The sequence below is a fragment of the Trachurus japonicus genome, chromosome 10 (genome assembly GCF_045865225.1).
Source record: "Trachurus japonicus isolate A0001 chromosome 10, Traja_1.0".
Lineage (NCBI taxonomy): Eukaryota > Metazoa > Chordata > Actinopteri > Carangiformes > Carangidae > Trachurus > Trachurus japonicus.
The window spans coordinates 27,016,349-27,036,682 of NC_140916.1; the positions used below are offsets into that span (position 1 = coordinate 27,016,349).

Sequence of the window (20,334 nt, forward strand, 5' to 3'; positions counted from 1 at the left end):
TTTAGCCCATTGAATAGCCCACTGAATAGAGGAAAGATAAAAGATGCAAAAAGAAATGTGATGTGAACACAAAGTATCATCTGCACACAGTTACCACACACACACACACACACACACACACACACACACACACACACACACACACACACACACACACACACACACACACACACACACACACACACACACACACACACACACACACACACACACACACACACACACACACACACACACACACACACACACAACACTGTTCAGGTGAAATATTATATTCTACTATTGTTATTATTATTATATTATATATATTTTTACTGCTTTTGACACAGTTGATCATTTCTTAATGGTAGCCAGGTTTGAAAGCCAGGCTTGGCTCTCTGCTGCTGCTCTGAACTGGTTCACGTCCAACTTGTTAAAACGGGAATTATTTTATCTTCACTTGTCCCCTTTAGTTTGATTTATGCCTGCTAAAGCAGATTTTTCAAAACAACTTGATTAATCACCATACTTATGCTGACAACACTGTCACTGAGTCTTGGACTCCTGTCTAAACAGGATGTCAAAAGAGTTAATCCACTCATTCACCTTGAGAAACTGTTGTAACAGTTTTCTATCTAGGACAGCGTCTGGAAAACTACAACAAAATTATATACTTTGTCCATACAAACCGAAAAGTCTAATATTGTGAACCATGTCTGCTGAATATAACCAACCACAAAATAGTCAGTTGTCATCTTTGCACTTTCAGGTTTTTTTCTTTTTTTGCATGGACTGACCAAACAAGATATAAAGTGTTAATTAGTGAGCTTGGATGAGGTGGATTAGCCGTTTCCCCTGTTTCTGTCTTTGTCCCATAAACTAAGGTAATCAGCTGCTGGCCATGTATTTAACAGACAAACACAAGTGGTCATCTAACTCTGCCACTAAATTATATTTTTCCAAAACAAACTATTCCTAAGAAAAGCAATATGTCCATGTCGCCTTTGATTACAAACCAGGTTCTGTATTAACACTGTGAAAGTATCAAAGTCACGAGCCCACAGAGAAATAGCCACCATTTGTATTCTGAGACTGAGCCATAAAACGAGCCGTCAGGACTTCTGTGACTTGTAAAATGTGTGTAAAATATGGGACCTTTAATTATCGAGGGGCTGATTTACTCCTGGCACAGTAAAAGACGGCTTGTTTGTACCCTTCTGTTGATTTGAAAAGCTTAAAAAGGTTAAAACAGCCTTTGGGATTACGCACGTACAGAAAAACATCAATCAATCAAAACCAGAGTTGGAGCTGCATGTGTTCACGATGTCTCTGTCTGCGTCACGGTGAAAAACACAATCATGACTTTTTGTTGATCTAAAATCACTTTGGTGCCCTCTCCGCGTCGATGCCAGTAAACACTACATTTCTATCATTTTAGGCCAAAGCAGTATGAAAGTGACAAATCAGTCGTGATGCCTTTGGAAATTCTACGACCAATCTTGGGTATGATCTGTGATTTATGATTATTCGACTGGCAGACACTGAAGCTGACTCTCCATCATGCAGCTGTGAAACAGTCGTTCTGACTCAGCCCGCTATAATAGGACTCTCCAGCTTTCTCATTTGATACACAGTTATTTTCACTCAGGCGAAGGCAGAAAGCATATCAAACTCATGTATTGTCCACAGAGTTAAGTAAGCTCCTCACGACAGTCAAGACAGACACAATGAGCTTTTTGAGTTTTTACTCTCTGCATTTTTTGTTTTCTCCAGTTTCTCTTCTAAAAAAAAACCCTCACAAATATCCCCCCACTTGTAACCTCCTCCACAGAAACTACCACTTTACTGCTTCTTCTCACCTTCACGTTATTAAAATTCAGTCAACTGGAATTCTAATCACACTGGTGAGTTGGTGAGTGTGTTTAATCTTCAGTTTCTCGCCTTCACTTCGTCTAGCAGTGAAACTAATCAGGCTACAGTACTTCTAATACAAATTTTGGATACCACCCATAATGCAGTAATTTGTCAAGCCAAACCAGGCGCAGCTTTGCATTTAGATCCAAACTGATCCAAGTGATTATTATATATCTAACAGCACTGTACCTGACTCCTGCTCATTTCTTACACCTTCCTTCTCTCACGTCAGGACTCTGCTGCACAGTGTTTCGCTGCTCCTCTCTCCTTAACGGTCGCTCCAGCTCTTTTTTCAAGGCACTTTAGTAAATTGAATGGTGGCTGAAAACTGTCCAGAAAGATGCCACAATTGGCAAAAGCAGATGTAACAAAAATCTGTCCTGCAAATTCATCACCAGCAGCACTGATATAGTTTTAACAATAAAACAGCTTCATTGTTTAATCGCGGTATCAAAATGAGTTTGTCAGCCATGACTTTAAGGTTACACAGTCCACTAATTGTATTTCCTCACACAGGTTATTACAGAGAAAAAGATTATGGCCATGATTGTAAATGCTTAATCACTGCTCCTGGAAGCAGATATAAAACATGACATGATGATACCAGGCACTGCACTGCACTCTACACTCCCTACAGTATCAGATGAGACAAATCAATGTATTCCTCTCAAAGTAATCAATACAATTTTAGAGCTGATTCCAGCATCAAACTCAGGTCAATGTAAGTGAGGCGAAACGCTGCTGTAGTTTATATGGTGCCTCAAGGACCAGTTAAAGCTCCAGTAAAAACTGAGTCTGCATCTGAACTCAGAACAAGACGAATTTAAGTAACAGGTTTTATGACTGAGGACAGGTTACAGCTGGAGCGTATTATCCATAAATATATAAGTTACAAGCTTTTATAGCCTGTATCATTTATACTGTGGGCCAGCAGCCAATCAGGATCCAGCTAAGTGATTTTTCCTGCAGATTATTTTTCTCCAGTCATAAGCATTTAAGAAACAATCCTATCTGTGTGTTGCTTTCTTGACGTAATTGACATAATATTAACACACGGATAGGCACAGCCATGCTGAAACACCACTATTTTAACAGATGAATGAATTAATAAATTAACCATGAGATACTTTTCATGCAACACTGATTCCAGCTTCTAAAATCAGAGGATTTGCACATTGAATAATTTGTGGGGTTTAATTTCCAGAAATTTCTTTTTTTCCCCCCAATTTTCTGAAATTTATTAAACAATTAGTCAGTTCATAAAAATGGAAACAACCTAAATAAGGATGAACTCAATCGTCAGTTGCAGCCAAAATGAACAGAAAATAATAAATTTGCTTTCATTGTTTTAGTCTATGTCATTATACATGCGTGTTTTTCATTCTTCACCTTAATGAGCGGAGCAGCAGCTTTCTGTCCCTCTCTCAAGACTTTCTTGCTGAACGAGGAGACGTGCTTCTCTCTACAAGTCCAATCATTAACTGCTCTTTGAAGTGTTTGAACACTGACAGTGACATTTGTGTGACATTTGAACTCAAAGACAAATACTGCACACAGCTCTCGAGGAAGGCTGAGTCACAGAGCCGCCGCAGCCCCGTGTGTTTCCTCCACATGCTCCAGTGTATAGATCTGGAAGTTTACTTCTTCATCCAGCCTAATGGTCCGAGTGGACTTCTTTGGACTTTGTGGACGTGTCAGCACTTTCTCAAAGTTCCCAGGAGGGAAATGAGATGTAACCTTTGCAGATAAATTACAATGTGCAAAGAGGAGCAGCAAAAAAAAAAAAAGGGAGGGATTTATATTTGAAAAGATGGTCTGAACAAACACTACAGACTCAATTAAGCTTCAAACTTCTGAAGGACTACTGTAGTCCTGCTGCTGTATCTGACTGACTGGCCACATTTAGAAGAGTAATCTACATTTTCTGGGATTTTCTCATATTTGTTGAGGTCCAATTCAGTAAAGCTCTGTCAGTCAGGTTTGTGGGTTTAATAGCGGTGTGCTGGTTTACTGACATGTTTAATCAGCTGGTTATTTGAGCAGCGTGGCGGCGGTTTCAGCACAGATGACGTGGCCTCTTTTCTCAAAAACTCACATCAATCAGCTGATTGTACTGTATGTTTTACAACTAACAATACTTAAATACTGACACTTATCATGAATATGACTGCTGGCTAAGCCAGACTGTCCATAAAGCTTCCTGTGTAACGTCTGTTTCAGTTTTTTCCTCAAATGCTATCATATTGACAGTAATAGTGGAGTTTCGTTGGCCTATTTTTTACTTTTCCACTGCACCACACAGTTGTGACCTTCCTCCGGCATTAAAAAGGTAAAGCAAAACTTTCTGTGCTGCAGTGGGGGAGACGCCATCCTGCCAGAGACACACAATCATCTGCACAGATTAAATTCTGGCAGACGGGAACATCTGATATAAATGCAATGATTGTGGTGTTATTAAGTTGTGTTAAAAATAATTTAAAACATATGCTATTTAAAGTGATGGATTATGCTCATCAAAGCAGCAGCGTGTTTCAGAGGTGTGAGCTGTTTTTAATGGATTAGAAATTTAAAAAAACAAAACAATGGCAGCCTGTGAACTGTGTGGACGCAGAGTGAACCTGCAGCAGAACAGACTGGAGTCGCTCACAGTTTGTCTTATCGTTGGATTTCACAGTTAAGTCGCTGCAGTTGTGACAAACACTGCCCTACTTCCCTTTCCCTGACTCACACAGTCACTGCATTGACTGATAAAAGAATCTTACACTAACTTTAACTTAACATGATAATATTTTTTATTGGCCATTACATTCAATGGTGCATTACTGTGCTAAAATGTCGACATTAAAACTGCTCTGTAATTTTCCAGTGTGTTGCGGTGGTAGGGTAACCGAGGAGCAGTGGAAACGAGGTGTGTGTAGTGTAGCCACACACTGCCTCATTGATTTACATTAAGCCCAAAGTATCAAGTTGACTAAAAGAATCACTTGTTTTAGGTGATTCTTCAATTGTCCCACATCCAAGAAAATCTACTAAAACTTTTACCCAGTGCTTTGTTTCACAGTAGAGACACATTCAAGTGATTTAAAGTTGCATTGGTAAAGACTTTCCTAACTTTGCCACATCACAAAGTGGCTGTACAACAGACAAGAGTGCATCTTCCCCCCTGAGCCTCAGTAGATTTAGTAGATTTTCTCTAAAATAAATTCCTTTGAGCTCATGGATAATGTTTCTTTACTGTCTGCTAGGAAGTAAAAAATCATTACATAAGAGAAAAAAAACATCCTAAGAGCAGCGGGTTAGGTTTCCATCCAGAGATAGGTGGATTCATGAACATTAGATCTCTTCCCTTCACCATTTATTATTCTAGTGTGTTATAAAGCTCAGAGCAGCTGAAGTGATGAACACGTTCAGGCTTCACACGCAGCTTCCTGTGCATGGGCAACACAATGACACATCTCTGAGGGCACACATCTGTTACAATCTCTACCTGTGTTTGTTTGGGCGGTATATTTAGGCTCACCTTCCCGTGAATCTTCGGCCCTGGGGAGAGTCGGCGCACTGCCACGGAGACCAGGATGCAAAACATCATGGAGGAGAAGGCAACGGCGGCAAACACGAGGCCCCAGGAGAGGCTGCAGAAGTAACAGGAGCTCTCGGCAGATGTGCAGACCAAGACGTGAACTGAGGCGAGCAGCAGGCACAGGAGGTAGAAAGGCAGGGAGAGCAGGGCCGAGAGGACTGGCAGCTCCACGGCTGCAGAGCCACTGAGCGCTTCGGGCATCGCCAGCAGTAAGAGCAGCAGGAGCTTAAAGGCCAGGAGAGAGGGAGAGAAGCATGACTTGAACAATATGTGAACAGTGGATATTTCAATTGTCCTTCCTGTGGTTAAAGGAGCTGTATGTAAGAAATGTTTGGCAATTAATCATACAGTAGGGGCAGTGCGTGGCGCAGTGGTTAAAGTGAAATTCCGGCGTAAGTGTAAACCATGGTCAAACACACCGTAACACCGAGTTAGACCCCCCCTCGAGAGATCAATTTGCCCGACCGCTACATTCACGAGATCCACCAACTTCAGCAAATACCGCAATATCGCCACACACGGCGCTGTCCGGATCCACTGTCTGACCGCAACCAAAACGCCACCATTTGCCCAAAATAATGCTCAGAACTGCACCAAATGTCATCAATAGTACACACAGAGTCCCAGCACGTAGTACGAGTTGTCAAACATCTGCTAGCTTTGCCTGTTTTCTTTAGCAAGGAGATGCAACTCAACTCACCTACTTCTCCTCCGGGAGCCGCTCGTTGGTGAGGAAGCCCTGACGAGTCGATCACCGAGTGCACCGGAGTTCCGCAGCTCAATCAACAATTACCTCATGGAAATACAATCAGAGTTTTTTTTTTTTTTTATCTTGCATATCACTTTATAACTATTATTATCGAGTGCTGGCCACGATATAGGCGCAAATGAGCATTTTTAAGAGCTGCGGAACTCCGGTGCACTCGGTGATCGACTCGTCAGTGCTTCCTCACCAACGAGCGGCTCCCGGAGGAGAAGTAGGTGAGTTGAGTTGCATCTCCTTGCTAAAGAAAACAGGCAAAGCTAGCAGATGTTTGACAACTCGTACTACGTGCTGGGACTCTGTGTGTACTATTGATGACATTTGGTGCAGTTCTGAGCATTATTTTGGGCAAATGGTGGCGTTTTGGTTGCGGTCAGACAGTGGATCCGGACAGCGCCGTGTGTGGCGATATTGCGGTATTTGCTGAAGTTGGTGGATCTCGTGAATGTAGCGGTCGGGCAAATTGATCTCTCGAGGGGGGGTCTAACTCGGTGTTACGGTGTGTTTGACCATGGTTTACACTTACGCCGGAATTTCACTTTAAGGCGGCCGCCCCATGTAGAGGCTACAGTCCTCAACGCAGGCGTCCCTGGTTCGAATCCCGTGTCGGGCAGACCTTTCCTGCATGTCATTCCCCCTTTCTCTGCCTCCCCTTTTCCTGTCTATCTCTACTATGGCTATCAAATAAAGGCATAAAAGCCAAAAAGTATACTTTAAAAAAAAGAAGTAATCATACAGTAAAATCACCCAAAATGTCACCAGATGTTAATTTCAAATACCGATCTAAACAACAACAATAGTATACAGCCAGAATAATCGCATTTAAAAATATTATTACAGTAGCAGCACACAAATCATGTTTATGTTTTCATTTTGTGTTCTGGTCTGTTGCGCCACCCACCGCCCTCTCCCACTCACTAAGTCATTGGCATTTCAGCATCCAGGACCAGAGCCACAGAGCTGGAGCAGGTAGAGGTTAGCGTGTGGCTATGGTAGCCCTGGATGATGAAATGCCACCAACAGTTTTGCCCAAAGTCTTACGTACAGCTCCTTGAATGAATGAATGAATGAATGTATTTCGAACATGTCTAAATAAAAGAAAAAAATGTATATATACATACATACACATATATATAAAACAAAACAAAAAAATTATAATACAAGCATCATCAAATCATTCACAAGTTTGAAACAGGAGTGGGAAGAAGTATGCCCTTTTTTTTTTTTAAATTCCCACCCCTTTAAGAAAAATGCCACTGAAAAAGGTCACACAGTAAAGATAATTCATGTGGTGCAGACCGTAAAAACATAACATAACATTTCCTTCTCACACATTTTTAAAATCTTTCTCTAACCCTGTGACACATCAAGTCGACATGTCATCAAACTGCTCACCTGAAAGACAAAGACCATGCCAGCGATCATGGAGTACATGTCGTACTTGCCCAGCTGTTTGCCGAGGGCTGAGCTCATGGCGGCCAGGGCCTCCAGGTACTGCTTCAAGACTTTCTTCCCCATGTTGGACAGCACCTCGGAGGTGTTTCCCTCCATGTAGAGCTTCATCCAGCTCCCATGAGACTTTTCTGCCACACGGAACTGCTCGAAGCCGGCCTCTGGATGGGACACAAGTCAGATGAGGGGAGATGGGGGAGTTTAAATGGCCTGGCTGTAGCGTGGACATTAATCAGGGGTTACTTGACATTAATGTTTGTTGTCAATTACTCAACGACTTGGCGTTAATGTTATATAACCTTATTGCTGCAGCTATTGCATTCATATATACTTGTCAAAATAAGGAGGAGATTTGCAGCATCGCATTAATAACCTGTATGAGTTCCCTGGTGCAGCGTCACATTAATTTTATTTCACGTTTATTTATCACCAAATACCACTGGATGCATCAGGGCAATTAAATTTATTTATGAAACCAAACAATCTCAGCTTTCTAATCACATAACTCCAGCTTCTGTTTGCAGAAGCTTCTAAATTAAAAGCAATATTTCCAGTATTATAAGAGCACACTGTTGTCATTTACTGGCATTATTCCCTATACATACTGTATATCAACAATCTGTCACCATATTGTGACAAAACCATGAAAGAAGTGAAGGAAAGTTGAGGCAGTCTGCAGCGCTTTGCCTTGCTACAGAAAAAGCCTCTTCAGTGAGCTGCCTCTCCTGCTGTACTTCATCATTAAGGGAATCCAGGTGGTTTCCAGCAATATATTTCCTCATGAATGAGAGTTCAGAAATTCCTTTATACGTCTTTATCAATTACTCTGAAGCTGGACGTTTTACGAATCTTCTATATACAGTACCACAGTTTGCTTTCCCTCTTTCCTGTGTTGACGATGTTCCCTAATTTCAAAGGAGAATATGCTCGTAGTAAAAACTGCTTAGTCCTGAAGAAAGCAATATATAATTTGCCAGGACCCTAACTGCGACGAGCTATGACTCATTCATGTGTTTACTCAAAGCGGATGAAATGATGCCGGTTTTCATCTTACTTCAGTGCTTTAGGAGCCTGTTCAAGGACAAAGCAATGTGGAGGTTTGATTTGTGGTATCCCTCAGTGTAACACACAGACACACACACTCCCAAAAACAATATTTTGCAGTATAACACCTATCTCAGCAGCATAGGCATAGGGGTGATAAATAGTGAGTGCGGCTTTGCCAGACAGAGGGGCTGCTGGAAATATTAGAACCTTAAGCCACAGGCATGAATCATACAATATCGATGGTCCTGGCCGTGTTTCATCCGTCTGAAAGTAAAGGGATTGGTTAATGGCCCTCCGAGATGCCTGAGGTTAGAGGCACACACACACACAAAAAAACACAATATGAAGATTGAAACAAGGAAGACAAGGAAGAGCATGATGCAGAGGGATACGGAGGCGGAGCAAGGCTGCTTCAACCTTGTTTTACCAGAGTTGAACTGAAGCTTTGCAGGTTACTGTATTTTTACTTTGGGGCAAAGATAAGTGATTTTAAAAAGCTAGCAGAGGTTGCAAAACAATGAAGAATAAAATATCTAATTAGGTGTCAAACCGAAGCTGAGAATGGCTGTGCATAATACATCTTTGTTAAATTTTTTTTTTTTTTGAAGTGTGTTTTGACTCCTTGATGAAACATACTGTATTTGAATAGTGAAATCAGCATCGATTCTTTTCAGACAGAAGGCTGATTTTCTTTTAAGCACCGCCTTTCACACCCAACCCGACCCCAACAGGTGTCCAACAGACACGCTGCTTAAAATATCAGCCACGGCAAATCTCCCTTCAGTGACAACTCTTCAATTCTACTGCAAAACAGCCTCGTGATTACCCAAGTGGACGGATTCAAAAAAATCAACACATCCAAATGTAGGTCTGCTGAAATAATTTCCATTTCAACCCATCACTATGGAAACCAGGGACCAAAATAGAGAGGAAAATGTGCTGCCAGAGCGGTAAGTTTTTTTCTTTTCTTTTTAATGTCAAAGGAAGTAGTTTGTTTCAAATCAAGTTTCGAAAAAGCATTATTATTTGCTGCTTACCTCAAACAGGTCTGCGTCTGTGTTTTCTTTTAGAAACACACACACCAAAACAGGAAAATATTGATACTGCCATCAGGGTACGTTGTGTTGAATACTGGGACAACAAACAAACGTGTGTGAGCCCAACGACGACACAGAATCATGTCCTCATCTGGAAACTATGAGCGCATGTACAAAGTGTAATAGTTACTGAGACATTTCTCCCTGGACAGATATGACTAGAAATGAGTCGACACTGTTGTGTTGTCGCAGAGCTCCTTCATCCACAAGGCCATTCATCCATTCATCTCGCTTTCCAGTGAATCATGAAAGAGGATCTCGGTTCTTGAAAAACGAGTAGCACAGTCCTTCGAAGCTTGCCAAGGATTCTTACATTAGTTTTTCTTTTCATTTTCTAGTCATCAGATCTGTTCGAGCTGCCTTTATCACCGCTCAGAGATTTTTCATTAGGTAGGACGGTCACAGGTCAGGGACCTTGGCACCACCAATTAATTCTTTAGTCATAATTTCAACAGCAAAACTATTCAATGATCATGGTTTAACTGATACAGTAAAAAAAAGAGAGTATTTTTTGGGAGAGAAAAATGTCTTGTGTAGATTATGTTGTTTAAATTAAACGTTGCATGATGTCCAATCATTTGCCAAACAAGCCACTTCCCAGAGAGTTTACTTCCTGCTTCCGCCGCTCTGTCTCATTTAAAACGTTGAGATAAATGACTTCTGGCCAATCAGACATTAGCGATGCTAATAGCTGCCATCGGTGTATCAAATGTTTGTGAAAGTGAAGGACGGCGACAGAGAGACAGACGGAGAAGGAGAAAAACAAGGTGTGGCATTAGGGGGAGAGGCTGCAAGATGGATAACTCTGACAAACGGTGTGACCCCCAGATATAAGCAGGGAGCAAAACTCTGGGAGGATATGTGCATGAATTTGCACAAAACAGTGGGCAGCATTAATGCTCAAGTACAGACTGTCTGCGGGTCCGTGTGGAGTCGTCACAGCTGTGAGGTAATTCATGCATGGACTAAAAGGAAATCCATGTACAGATTTGCTGTCACTTACATCCTGACATGACGGGAGCGGGTGTGTTCAGAACAGGTCAGGATCCATGGCAGCTTTTTATTTCTGACTCCTTGTCAGTGTGAATGTGATTCATCTGCACCAATCAGAAGAAAACACACTGCAGCTAAAACATCTGGAGGATTAGCACAAATATTTTCAATCTGTTAGCTACTATTAGAAACCATTAGCCAGAATATAATCATGTGGTTTAAATTGATTTATTTCCATCTGAGCCGTACTGAAATCTAAATTCCCCTGTTTTTGTACAGGGCTGTGGTGTTGAGAGGAGTTTTGGTGCGATAAATCTTTTGAACTTGTGAGATGATTCTACCCTCGTTTTTTAATCTGACTGCTTTCTGGTTAAACGCTCTGAGAAGCTGCTTTGATGCGGTCGACAACATGGTGTGAATAATGAGGAGATGAACTTCTACTTAGAGCAAACAATTTCTGAGTCAACTTAAATCTGTGCCATCTGTGTTTTATCAGTGACAAGACATGCACAAAGCTGTTAGTGAAACACAAAACAATAAGACAATAACCTCAGCAAGACGCTCGCTGATCCTCTGAGTCTTAGTTAGCATCTGTCATGTCAGTGCCTCGTGTGTTTGTCATGGCTTGAGATTGAGAAGTGACTGAACCAGTGGTGGTTCGATGGCAAATCTCCAGTAGTACTGTCTGCTGCTCATGGTCCAGCAGCAGCACATGTTGTACCAGTTTCTTGAAAGTGCTCGGCCACCACGGGAACCTCCCCTAATGCATAATGCAGATGTAATGCCAGCGGGCCAGTCTGATGGAAAGCGCTACTGTCAATTTTTTTCTTTCTTTCTTGACAAAGTTAATGCAACATAAATCCCTAAATAAGAAAATGTGACAAACCATTGCTTAATCATTCATTTCTGTTTTCGTCTTCAACAACTTCCATTGGGAACATGTCTCTGCTAAATGATCCTAAAAGATACTGTGTCTGACTATTGTCTGACGGAGCTGGAAAACAGAAAATACAATCAGATAAAAGGAGCACTGAGAGCAGAATGAAAATACTCCATGATAGAAAACTAAAACAACGAGCTCAAAGATGCTAAAACGCTCCACAAAACTGAGAGCAAGTGTTGAGCAATGAGTCTCTGAGGGTTTGTCAAGTCTAATTACAGACAGCGTTAGTAGAAAAACCTTTGATTAATGCAGCCTTACACAGATGGCAGCTTATGTTGATCATTTCTAAATGAGAACTCCAAGTCATATATAAACCAGTCTAATAAGTGTCAATGATAGATTACACTAGTTGGAAAAGCCTGAAATGTAGTAACAGCAAAACAAACGTCTATATGTTTGGTGGTTTAACCAACAACAACTTGTTGTATTTTCATTTTGAAACATGTCCAACAGCCACATGGACCGATACTACTGTATAACCACTCTGGAAACAATAGACCACAGAGATGAAACATCCTGTCAGACAAGGTCCTGGCTTTCTCCAGAGGACGGACAAAGAGCATGTGTAACTCACCTTTCTCATAGTTGGGTATGCTGTCTTTGAGCAGGCAGCTGAGCTGGTGGCCGTTGAGATGCAGGTAGCGCAGCTGGTCTCGGAGAGAGGTTTCTTCCAGGACACCGGGGATGACACGGCCCACGCTGTTCTGAGATATGGGCAGGCCGAGTCCCAGGGCCAGGGTCGGGGTCAGATCAACCTGCTCAACCACTCCAGGCTTTTCCATTCCCGCTGATGTGACAGGGCAACAACACACACACACACACAGAGAAATGTAAGAACGTCTGGTTCTGCAATACATGATGGTTTTACAATGATTCATAAGTTATGAGGATTCAGAAAAACAACAGGAATCACTCAATAGCAACTAAATGTTCATTCAAACTTGACTTGAAACTTAAAAATGCACCTCTTTCTGTCTGCCTGAGGGTTTCTCCTTTCAGAAACCTGCACTGTCAGACACATTTAAACTCTTTCAAAGACTAACCAAACGTTGAATCGCAACAGTCTGACATCAATCAGTAGATGCTGGTAGCAGCATGGCTATTTATTTATAAGAACAAAAGTCACATTTTATTACTTTAAGCCTTAAAACAATTCCCAGACAAAAAAACAAACTATTTCCACGATGTACACAAGGAAACAGCTACATTTTCATACTGTGTCTGCTGTGGGAGATTTCTGGGTTCACTCAATAAGAGCGTGTCTCAAAGAATCTCTCAACACTCAGCAAGTTAAATCAGAGGAGGGAGTCACTTCTCCCCAAGTCATAAACCTGACACAACACTAACCGTGAAATATCCGACGCCCTTCCTGCTGTTTGGAAGTCGGTGAATATGTAGAATATATTTTAGTGGGACGTATCACTCTGCAGCAGCTACAGCATCTCAGCGGCGCAGCTGTCTTTTCCCCTCAGGACAGTCAAGCCACGGTCACAGAAAATGACAAGTGGAAGAACATCGTCAACCTTTCTCCACAGTAGACTCTTATTTTATTTATTTATGGAGGGAGGCAGAGTGCTTAGTGGCGACGACTTTGTTGATTGGAATCTGGGAAATATTTATTTTGAATTCAAACACAGAAATCCTCAATCTGAACACAAACAACCATCATAATTACTCTTGCCTGCGGGTATGACCATGGGGAGGCTTGCCACAATATGTGAAATCAACAAATAAGTAAATATATAAATGGAAAATATAAATCTAAACAAAGAAATGAAATGAAATGATCATTATGTGACTTGAGCCTTTCACTCTTCAAAGTTTTCTCTTGTCAAACACTTTTATGCTGACACTCTACTTCCTGTCTCCACATTGTCTTTATTTGGGTTTTCAGGTTGGAATAACAAACTACACAGCTGGATGTTATGTATCCAGAGATGAATGACGCAGCTTTTGTGTGTGTGTGGGGGAGGGCCGCGGCGCTGCTGACTAAAGGCTGGGACGAACCCCACAGCTATGAGCTAATTTGGTAATTGGACACAATGAAATAAGCTGGGGAATTATCCATTTTAAATTAAAAGGACACGGATTTGCAACAAGGACTTTGCTGTATTAAGCCCACAGCTATTCAGGATAATACCATAAAACTACCAAGTTATCGTTCTTGTTTAAATCTGTTACTTGGCAATGAATGCCTAAAAATGTTTAAGTTACGGTTTTAGTTGCAGCAATTACACTAATGAGTAACAGTTGATAGATCCCTCTGTGAAGGGGAATATTATGCTCACGCTCATACGCACGGAGAAATCAAAACAGTTTCATCAAACTCTAATCCTCTAGTAACTGCATGTACAATCACACATTATCATTATTATTTCATAATGTAGTGATTTGTGCGCTAAAGAAGAGGAAGTAATCCGCAGATGACTGACCACATGTCCGTACTGTCACACAACTCTCTTTGTGTGTGTGTGCGTGTGTGGGTACGACCGTGTGAGGGATGCAGAGCAGAACAGCTGTGTCATAACTCACTCGCTGCTGATTCACACATGAGAAAACTGCAGCTGATTACAATGACACATGCATTGTAGTCTTCTCCAGCCCACGGACAGCGTCTCTATAACACCACCTTTACACCATGTTTTAGTTACACTTGCTCAGCTTGACTTGGGTTTGCAGCTACTTCAACATTTGTTATGAGGATGTTTCAACCGGTGCTGGTAAGAACAGCGTGTATGGATACTATAGCTTGGTTCATTAATATCTCTCTCACATCAGTAGGCAGATTTTTTTTTTTTTGGTCTATCAATGTGTAAAAACATCCTTGCATCAGTTTCTGGTGTGGTTGCACCACTGTAGCTGTGGGTTTTGAGGCTGGGAAGCTATCACCTTAACCATTCTCTGTTAGTGTTTCTTTTTTCTTTTTGGCTTTGACTGCAACACGGGGAAACACGGGGATAGTTATTGAGGCGAACAGCGGGTGCGTGGCTTCTCCTGCCTACGTTGTCTGATTAAAGTGCCATTGCCTCTCAAGATCCTCTCAGCGATGTCGACTAAATGTTCAACCAATCTGCACTGGACTGTTTTCTCAATGATGCATTCAGATTAAAAAGGGAAGCTCAGGTACTGAGCCCCTAATGAACTCTGATCCCACGCAGACTTTCCTCTTTCCTCCTACGTTGAACATAGCCAGCTCTGCTGATTACGCCTCTGATTGCAGAGGCTGCATCTGATAGAATAAATACTCATGTCAATGTACGTACATCTAAGGTGGTGTTAATATAAAGTCTTTGCTTCGTGGCTTTAAGATTAAATTCTCTGACAACAATAGATTAATGATCTAACTTTCCAGTACTCATTACATTTAGTGCTTCAGAGTCAAATCCGGATTTATCCTCTGTGGCAGATGTGGATGCACTTTTAGTCATGTATTGTTTATGTTTTGTTGCATTTCCTCTTTCTGATTCTAACTATGAGTGACTGCGTCCTTGATTAGCACAATGTTGTCGGCAAAACTTAAAAGGTTTAATTATAAGACATGAGCGATGTCTGTATTTCTTTTTTCTCTTTGCTCATCTCACTGGTCAGACGTGGGCGTGGCTCAATTAGAAATGCTAATGTTACCTACTGCCATGCACATCACAATTTATTTTTCTCTCAGCAGCATTGATCAAAACTATGCCTAAACACTCCTGACTATCTGAAGTTTTAACTGCAATGCTCTCATAATAATAAAACCAAAGTTGTTATTGTTTTGCTTTTTTCTTTACTTTAAGCGTTTGTTTATGAATATTTCATGTTAGAGAAAAAAAACACTTTCAAACCTTGTTTTCAGAGGCTACATAATGGATTGTGTTCTAACAAAATAAACTTTATTTCACTCTTTTGCCTTCTTAATTTCTACACTAATGAAACATGGAAAATCATCCCATCACGTTAACGACTCTCAGAGTAAATTCAAGTAGGTGTGAATGCATTTTATCTGAAGCAAACACAGAGTTTGGTATTAACTTCCAAAAGATTTTTAAGATTTGATAGAGAAGGTCCCGGTGGTAGACAAGTCATTCAAGCTGTTGGCACCACGGGGGATGTGCAGAGTGTTAACGAAAGCATGAATTCTGTAGCAACAACTCAACTGAACCGCAAATGCTTAATTAACATGAATGGTCTATAAATAAGAATCTATGCACGAAGAGATCTCAGAAATAGACCTGGCTGAGAAAGAAGCAATTATCACGATCACACTTTCCCACTCAACCACATTCATCACGGCAAAATAAAGTTCTGCTCAGGAGCTTCAATTTGCACTCTGAGATGACACTGATCCTCACGCTAACGTTAATGTAAAGTCATGTGTGAGCTCGGAGGAAAGTGTATTTTTGGGCTTTTAATGCCTTTAATCCATAGCACAGTGGAGAGAGAGATAGGAAATGGGGAGGCAGAGAGGGGGAACGACATGCAGGAAAGGGCCGTCTGATGCGGTTTCTTTGATTCAATAAATAAAAGAGACTGTCTCCAGCAGAGTTGACACGTACATACTGTAGCCGCCATGAGAGAGCCGGAATAAAAAGAAAACAAATGATGACGACTTACTCTCTGGTGCATGTGTCAGTATGTTGACAGGCTGCAGGTGTTATTGTAGTATGTGTAAAAGAAGCTGACTGAGGCCACAGCCAAACAGAATCTCCTCGATTTAATGACAAACCTGGTCCCCTCCAGCCTCTTAATGCAACACGAGGCAGTTTACCTTTTCTTTTGAAGGCCGGGCTTATGAGCACCAGCGGCGTATTGACTTCTGGCTCTGAAGAGCCTCCGTGGCTGCCGGTCTCCGACATACCGTGGTCTCCACACAGCACCAGCAGGTACGGCAGCGATCCGTCTGCCTCCTGAGAGAACAAAGACAGAGGTAAATGGACTCCCACTGTACGTGCTGATATGGGAAGACAAACCTTAAAGCTTAAAGATGTGAATAATTCATGCCAGGCACCGAATGCCTCCTGTGTCAGCAAGCAAAATAAAAAAATAAAAATGAAAAATACACACCCAGTTTAGAGAAACAGAGTAAAAACATAACATGATGGGTGGATAGATTGCTTCTCTGTATTTTTGATGTTATTATGCTGGAGACATTTAATAGTAGCTGAGAAAGAAAGGTATTAAATTATTTCTTCTGAAAAGGAAGTAATAACAAACACTTCCTGGCACCGTTTCATTCCATCTCCTGAGCAGAAAGATAAATAAATAAATAAAAGTAAAGGCAGCAAACAAACAGAGAGGATGGCTCGTTTGTTGAGAATGACAAACTTTGATCAAGCGTGGTTTCTACCCTAAGTGATTCCCTTTCAACTAGACTCAGGAGAACCTTCCATTGACTACGAATCTGACAGGGCTGCCTTATGAGTCGTGGCAGCGGGGGCCGACTTGAAAACACGACTACAGATGTTATCAAAACAAAAGCCAAAATCCTTCCGCACATTACAATACTCTCAGCAGACTCCCTCAGTTCCAGTGCTGTATCACACACACATATATAAAGGGATAGAAAAAAAAGACAGAACCAGAGATTTCATGCGTTATTAAAGATTAAAAATTGTATCCTATCAAGCAGAGATTAATCGACAGCCTGAGAGACAGAACAAGCAACGATCACTGAGCGGCTGAGATAAATTCTGCTTCTCTGTATGAAAGGCAAGTCTGATAAAATGTAAGTTTCATTCAGGACGACTTCATCTAAACAGACACGCAGCAAAGGCCAATGTCAGCATTAATGTTTAGTTTGTAGCCGGAGCTGCTCTGATTCTTGCTCAAGTACTTTCTTAGTTTTTAAATACAGCAAGAACATGACATGACAACGTGAACAAACACTGCAGGTTGGAGCCAAACTATGCCACTGTGCTCGGGTAACCCATTTGTTACTCACTCAGCACAGAGGCAGCAAAGGACTAACCCCTGTCCTAGATTTTAACTCTTGAATGCTCTTTATAAATGGCACCGGACACAAGGGACAGAAACACCTCAAGGCTGGTACTAAACACCTCTGAGCCCCCACGCCCAGAGAGCTGCTTCTCAGTCTGGGGTAGATCAAGAGTTTTCTTCAGGATGAAAGCACAGCTCTTTTGGGAGACCTTTTTTTCAGGCTTCATAAGAAACCTTTTTTTAAAACCAATACACAAGGTGCCATGCTGACTCAAAAGGCAGCTCTTGTTCTTCATGAGCAAGCTAAACACTTTTCACTCTTACTCAGCATTCATAATATTCAAGTCAGTAAATCAGTGGCTCCCAAGCAGGGATACCTGCACCCCGGTGGGCGGTTCTACTGTTGCCAGCGGGTACATAAAGACTTTGATTCATTAACTCAACTAAAAAACTGATTTGGGTAAAAAGTTTATATCCACATATTTGTAAGGACAATAAATAGAAAAATTCAATTACAAAATTGTGTGATGGTAATTTTCAGTGCATTTGAATAACAGCTGGTGATGAATAAATTGTTAAGAGAGCAGAGTGTAATTGATGAAAAGAATTGCTTAAACTAGCTGTATAATGAAAAGGAAACTTGAAATAGACATTCAAAAGTTTTTAACAACAATTATAAAAACTGTTGAAGCAGAGAAGTTAGAACTGAAACAGGCAGTCGGTTGAATACATACACTACCAGTCAAAAGTTTGGTCACACCTTCTCATTCAATGGTTTTTCTTTATTCTTATGACTTTCTACATTGTAGATTCAAACTGAAGACATCACAACTATAAAGGAACATATACATAACACATATGGAGTTATGTAGTAAGGCTTGAAGGAGTTTACAGAGGTGCTGAGCTCTTGTTGGCTGTTTTGCTTTCACTCTGTGCAACTCATCCTAAACCACCTCAGTTGGGTTTAGGTTAGGTGACAGATAACACTTTTGTTTCAATTTCATATTTTCATATTCATAGTTTAGATATTTTCAGTGTGAATCTACAATGTAGAAAGTCATAAAAATGGGGCGAGTCCAAACTTTTGACTGGTACTGTACTTGGATCTAAACACTGGCAACTCAATTTGTATGAGAACAAAATTGCAGCATTGTGTGGAGCTAATTGACAGATCCCTCTGCGGGCTTGTCTGATAGGGAGTACGTCAGACAACACAAGGAACCACCTCGTAAAGTTGGACATTTGTTATATTAGCAGCAGCAATTAAAACTCAATAAAAGAAGAAGATTTGGTTGGCGGTCTGACAGAGCAGAGCAAGAAAAGAGAAAAACTTTGAATTAAATAAAGATGTTGCAGCTTCAACATTTGCAACAGTCAATCTCAATTTAATTTATCTGCCTTATGAAATACGTGGCTCAGATTACACACCGACTCTGCAGGTCAGGTTTAAGACGTTTTGCACTTCAAACAGCGCAGTCTTAAAATCTGAAATGTCTAAAGAGAAGATTGAGGCCATGTGCTCTCCATTAATACAAAGGTTCTGGCGAAGGTCTTAATAACCAGGAGATCCTGCTTTCCAATCAGGTTTTAATGGAGAGTGTGCAGGTAGAGCGTCTCTCTGCCCCTGATACCAGCTCGCTGAAATAGGCGACTCGCATCACATTACATTACAAAGAGACTTTGGGGCTGCCATTTGAATGCCAGACTGATTTCCTCCTCTGCAGGAGGAACCATCATTCCTCTTAGTGCAGCAGCAGACAACATCCACTTCATGCGTGTAGTCAAACACCCTGAAATTATGAGATTACAACCCCCAATACGTTAAGAGAGTGTGCTGATCAGAGAAAACGTAGTTGTTTTTTGCACAAGCTTCTAAGATATCCTGCGGGACCCCACTGGGCTCTGTCTATATTTAGGTCACACTGCTGCTGTAGAAAAGAACAGCCACAGCTTTCACTAATGTGACTGAAGCAAGACTTTCAAACACATTTCATTCAGAGAGCTCACTGGGAGCGCACACGAGGCTGCCATTGCCCACAACACAGAGATGTCACCACGAGCCTAGAGAGAACGGATTTAACAAGACAGAATTAACAACTTTGGGGATGTGGTGAAATGTTGCATCAACATTTTCAGAAACAACCTTCGCTGTATCTTTTGCAAAAGAGGAAAACGTTACAAGGATGTGTGGACTGAGGCTTCTGTTTTCTCTGCCAATCCAACGGCGCCGGAGAACGAGGGGAAAAGAGGGGAGAGATTGTAGGCTCGTTTAGACATGACTTGACAATCTAAATACAAGCTACACAGCTGAATGACAGCGAGACAATGCCCATTAACAACACACACACGGAGCAAAGCCAAATGCATGCACAGCTGTCACACCACACGGAGAAAACAAGGCCACAAGACCTGCACACTGATCAAAGACAAAGTTAAAGATAACAGGAAAGCTTAACAGTTTATTAAATCTCTGGGGCTGCTGCAAAAGATAACATAATTACTGCTGGAAACAGTATCAATTATCTCTGTAATTAAATGACCATCCAAAAACTGATGATGCTAGAATTTTTCTGATAGCATCACATTAAATCATTAACTATTGATCATTATTTCAGATTTGCATATTTCATTTATTTACTTATTACTGACA

The 20,334-nt window shown here is 41.2% G+C and overlaps 1 protein-coding gene across 1 annotated transcript in view; it reads right to left on the reverse strand.

Annotated features, from left to right (window-relative positions):
* Positions 1–20,334, reverse strand: part of pigg (phosphatidylinositol glycan anchor biosynthesis class G (EMM blood group)) — a 61,737-nt gene that overhangs the window by 30,850 nt on the left and 10,553 nt on the right. The window contains exons 5-8 of the mRNA XM_085788488.1: positions 16,516–16,654; positions 12,343–12,555; positions 7,632–7,849; positions 5,414–5,698 (exon numbers count right to left, since the gene is read on the reverse strand). Coding sequence (XP_085644614.1) covers positions 5,414–5,698; positions 7,632–7,849; positions 12,343–12,555; positions 16,516–16,654 — 855 coding nt within the window. The remainder of the gene's footprint in view (positions 1–5,413; positions 5,699–7,631; positions 7,850–12,342; positions 12,556–16,515; positions 16,655–20,334) is intronic.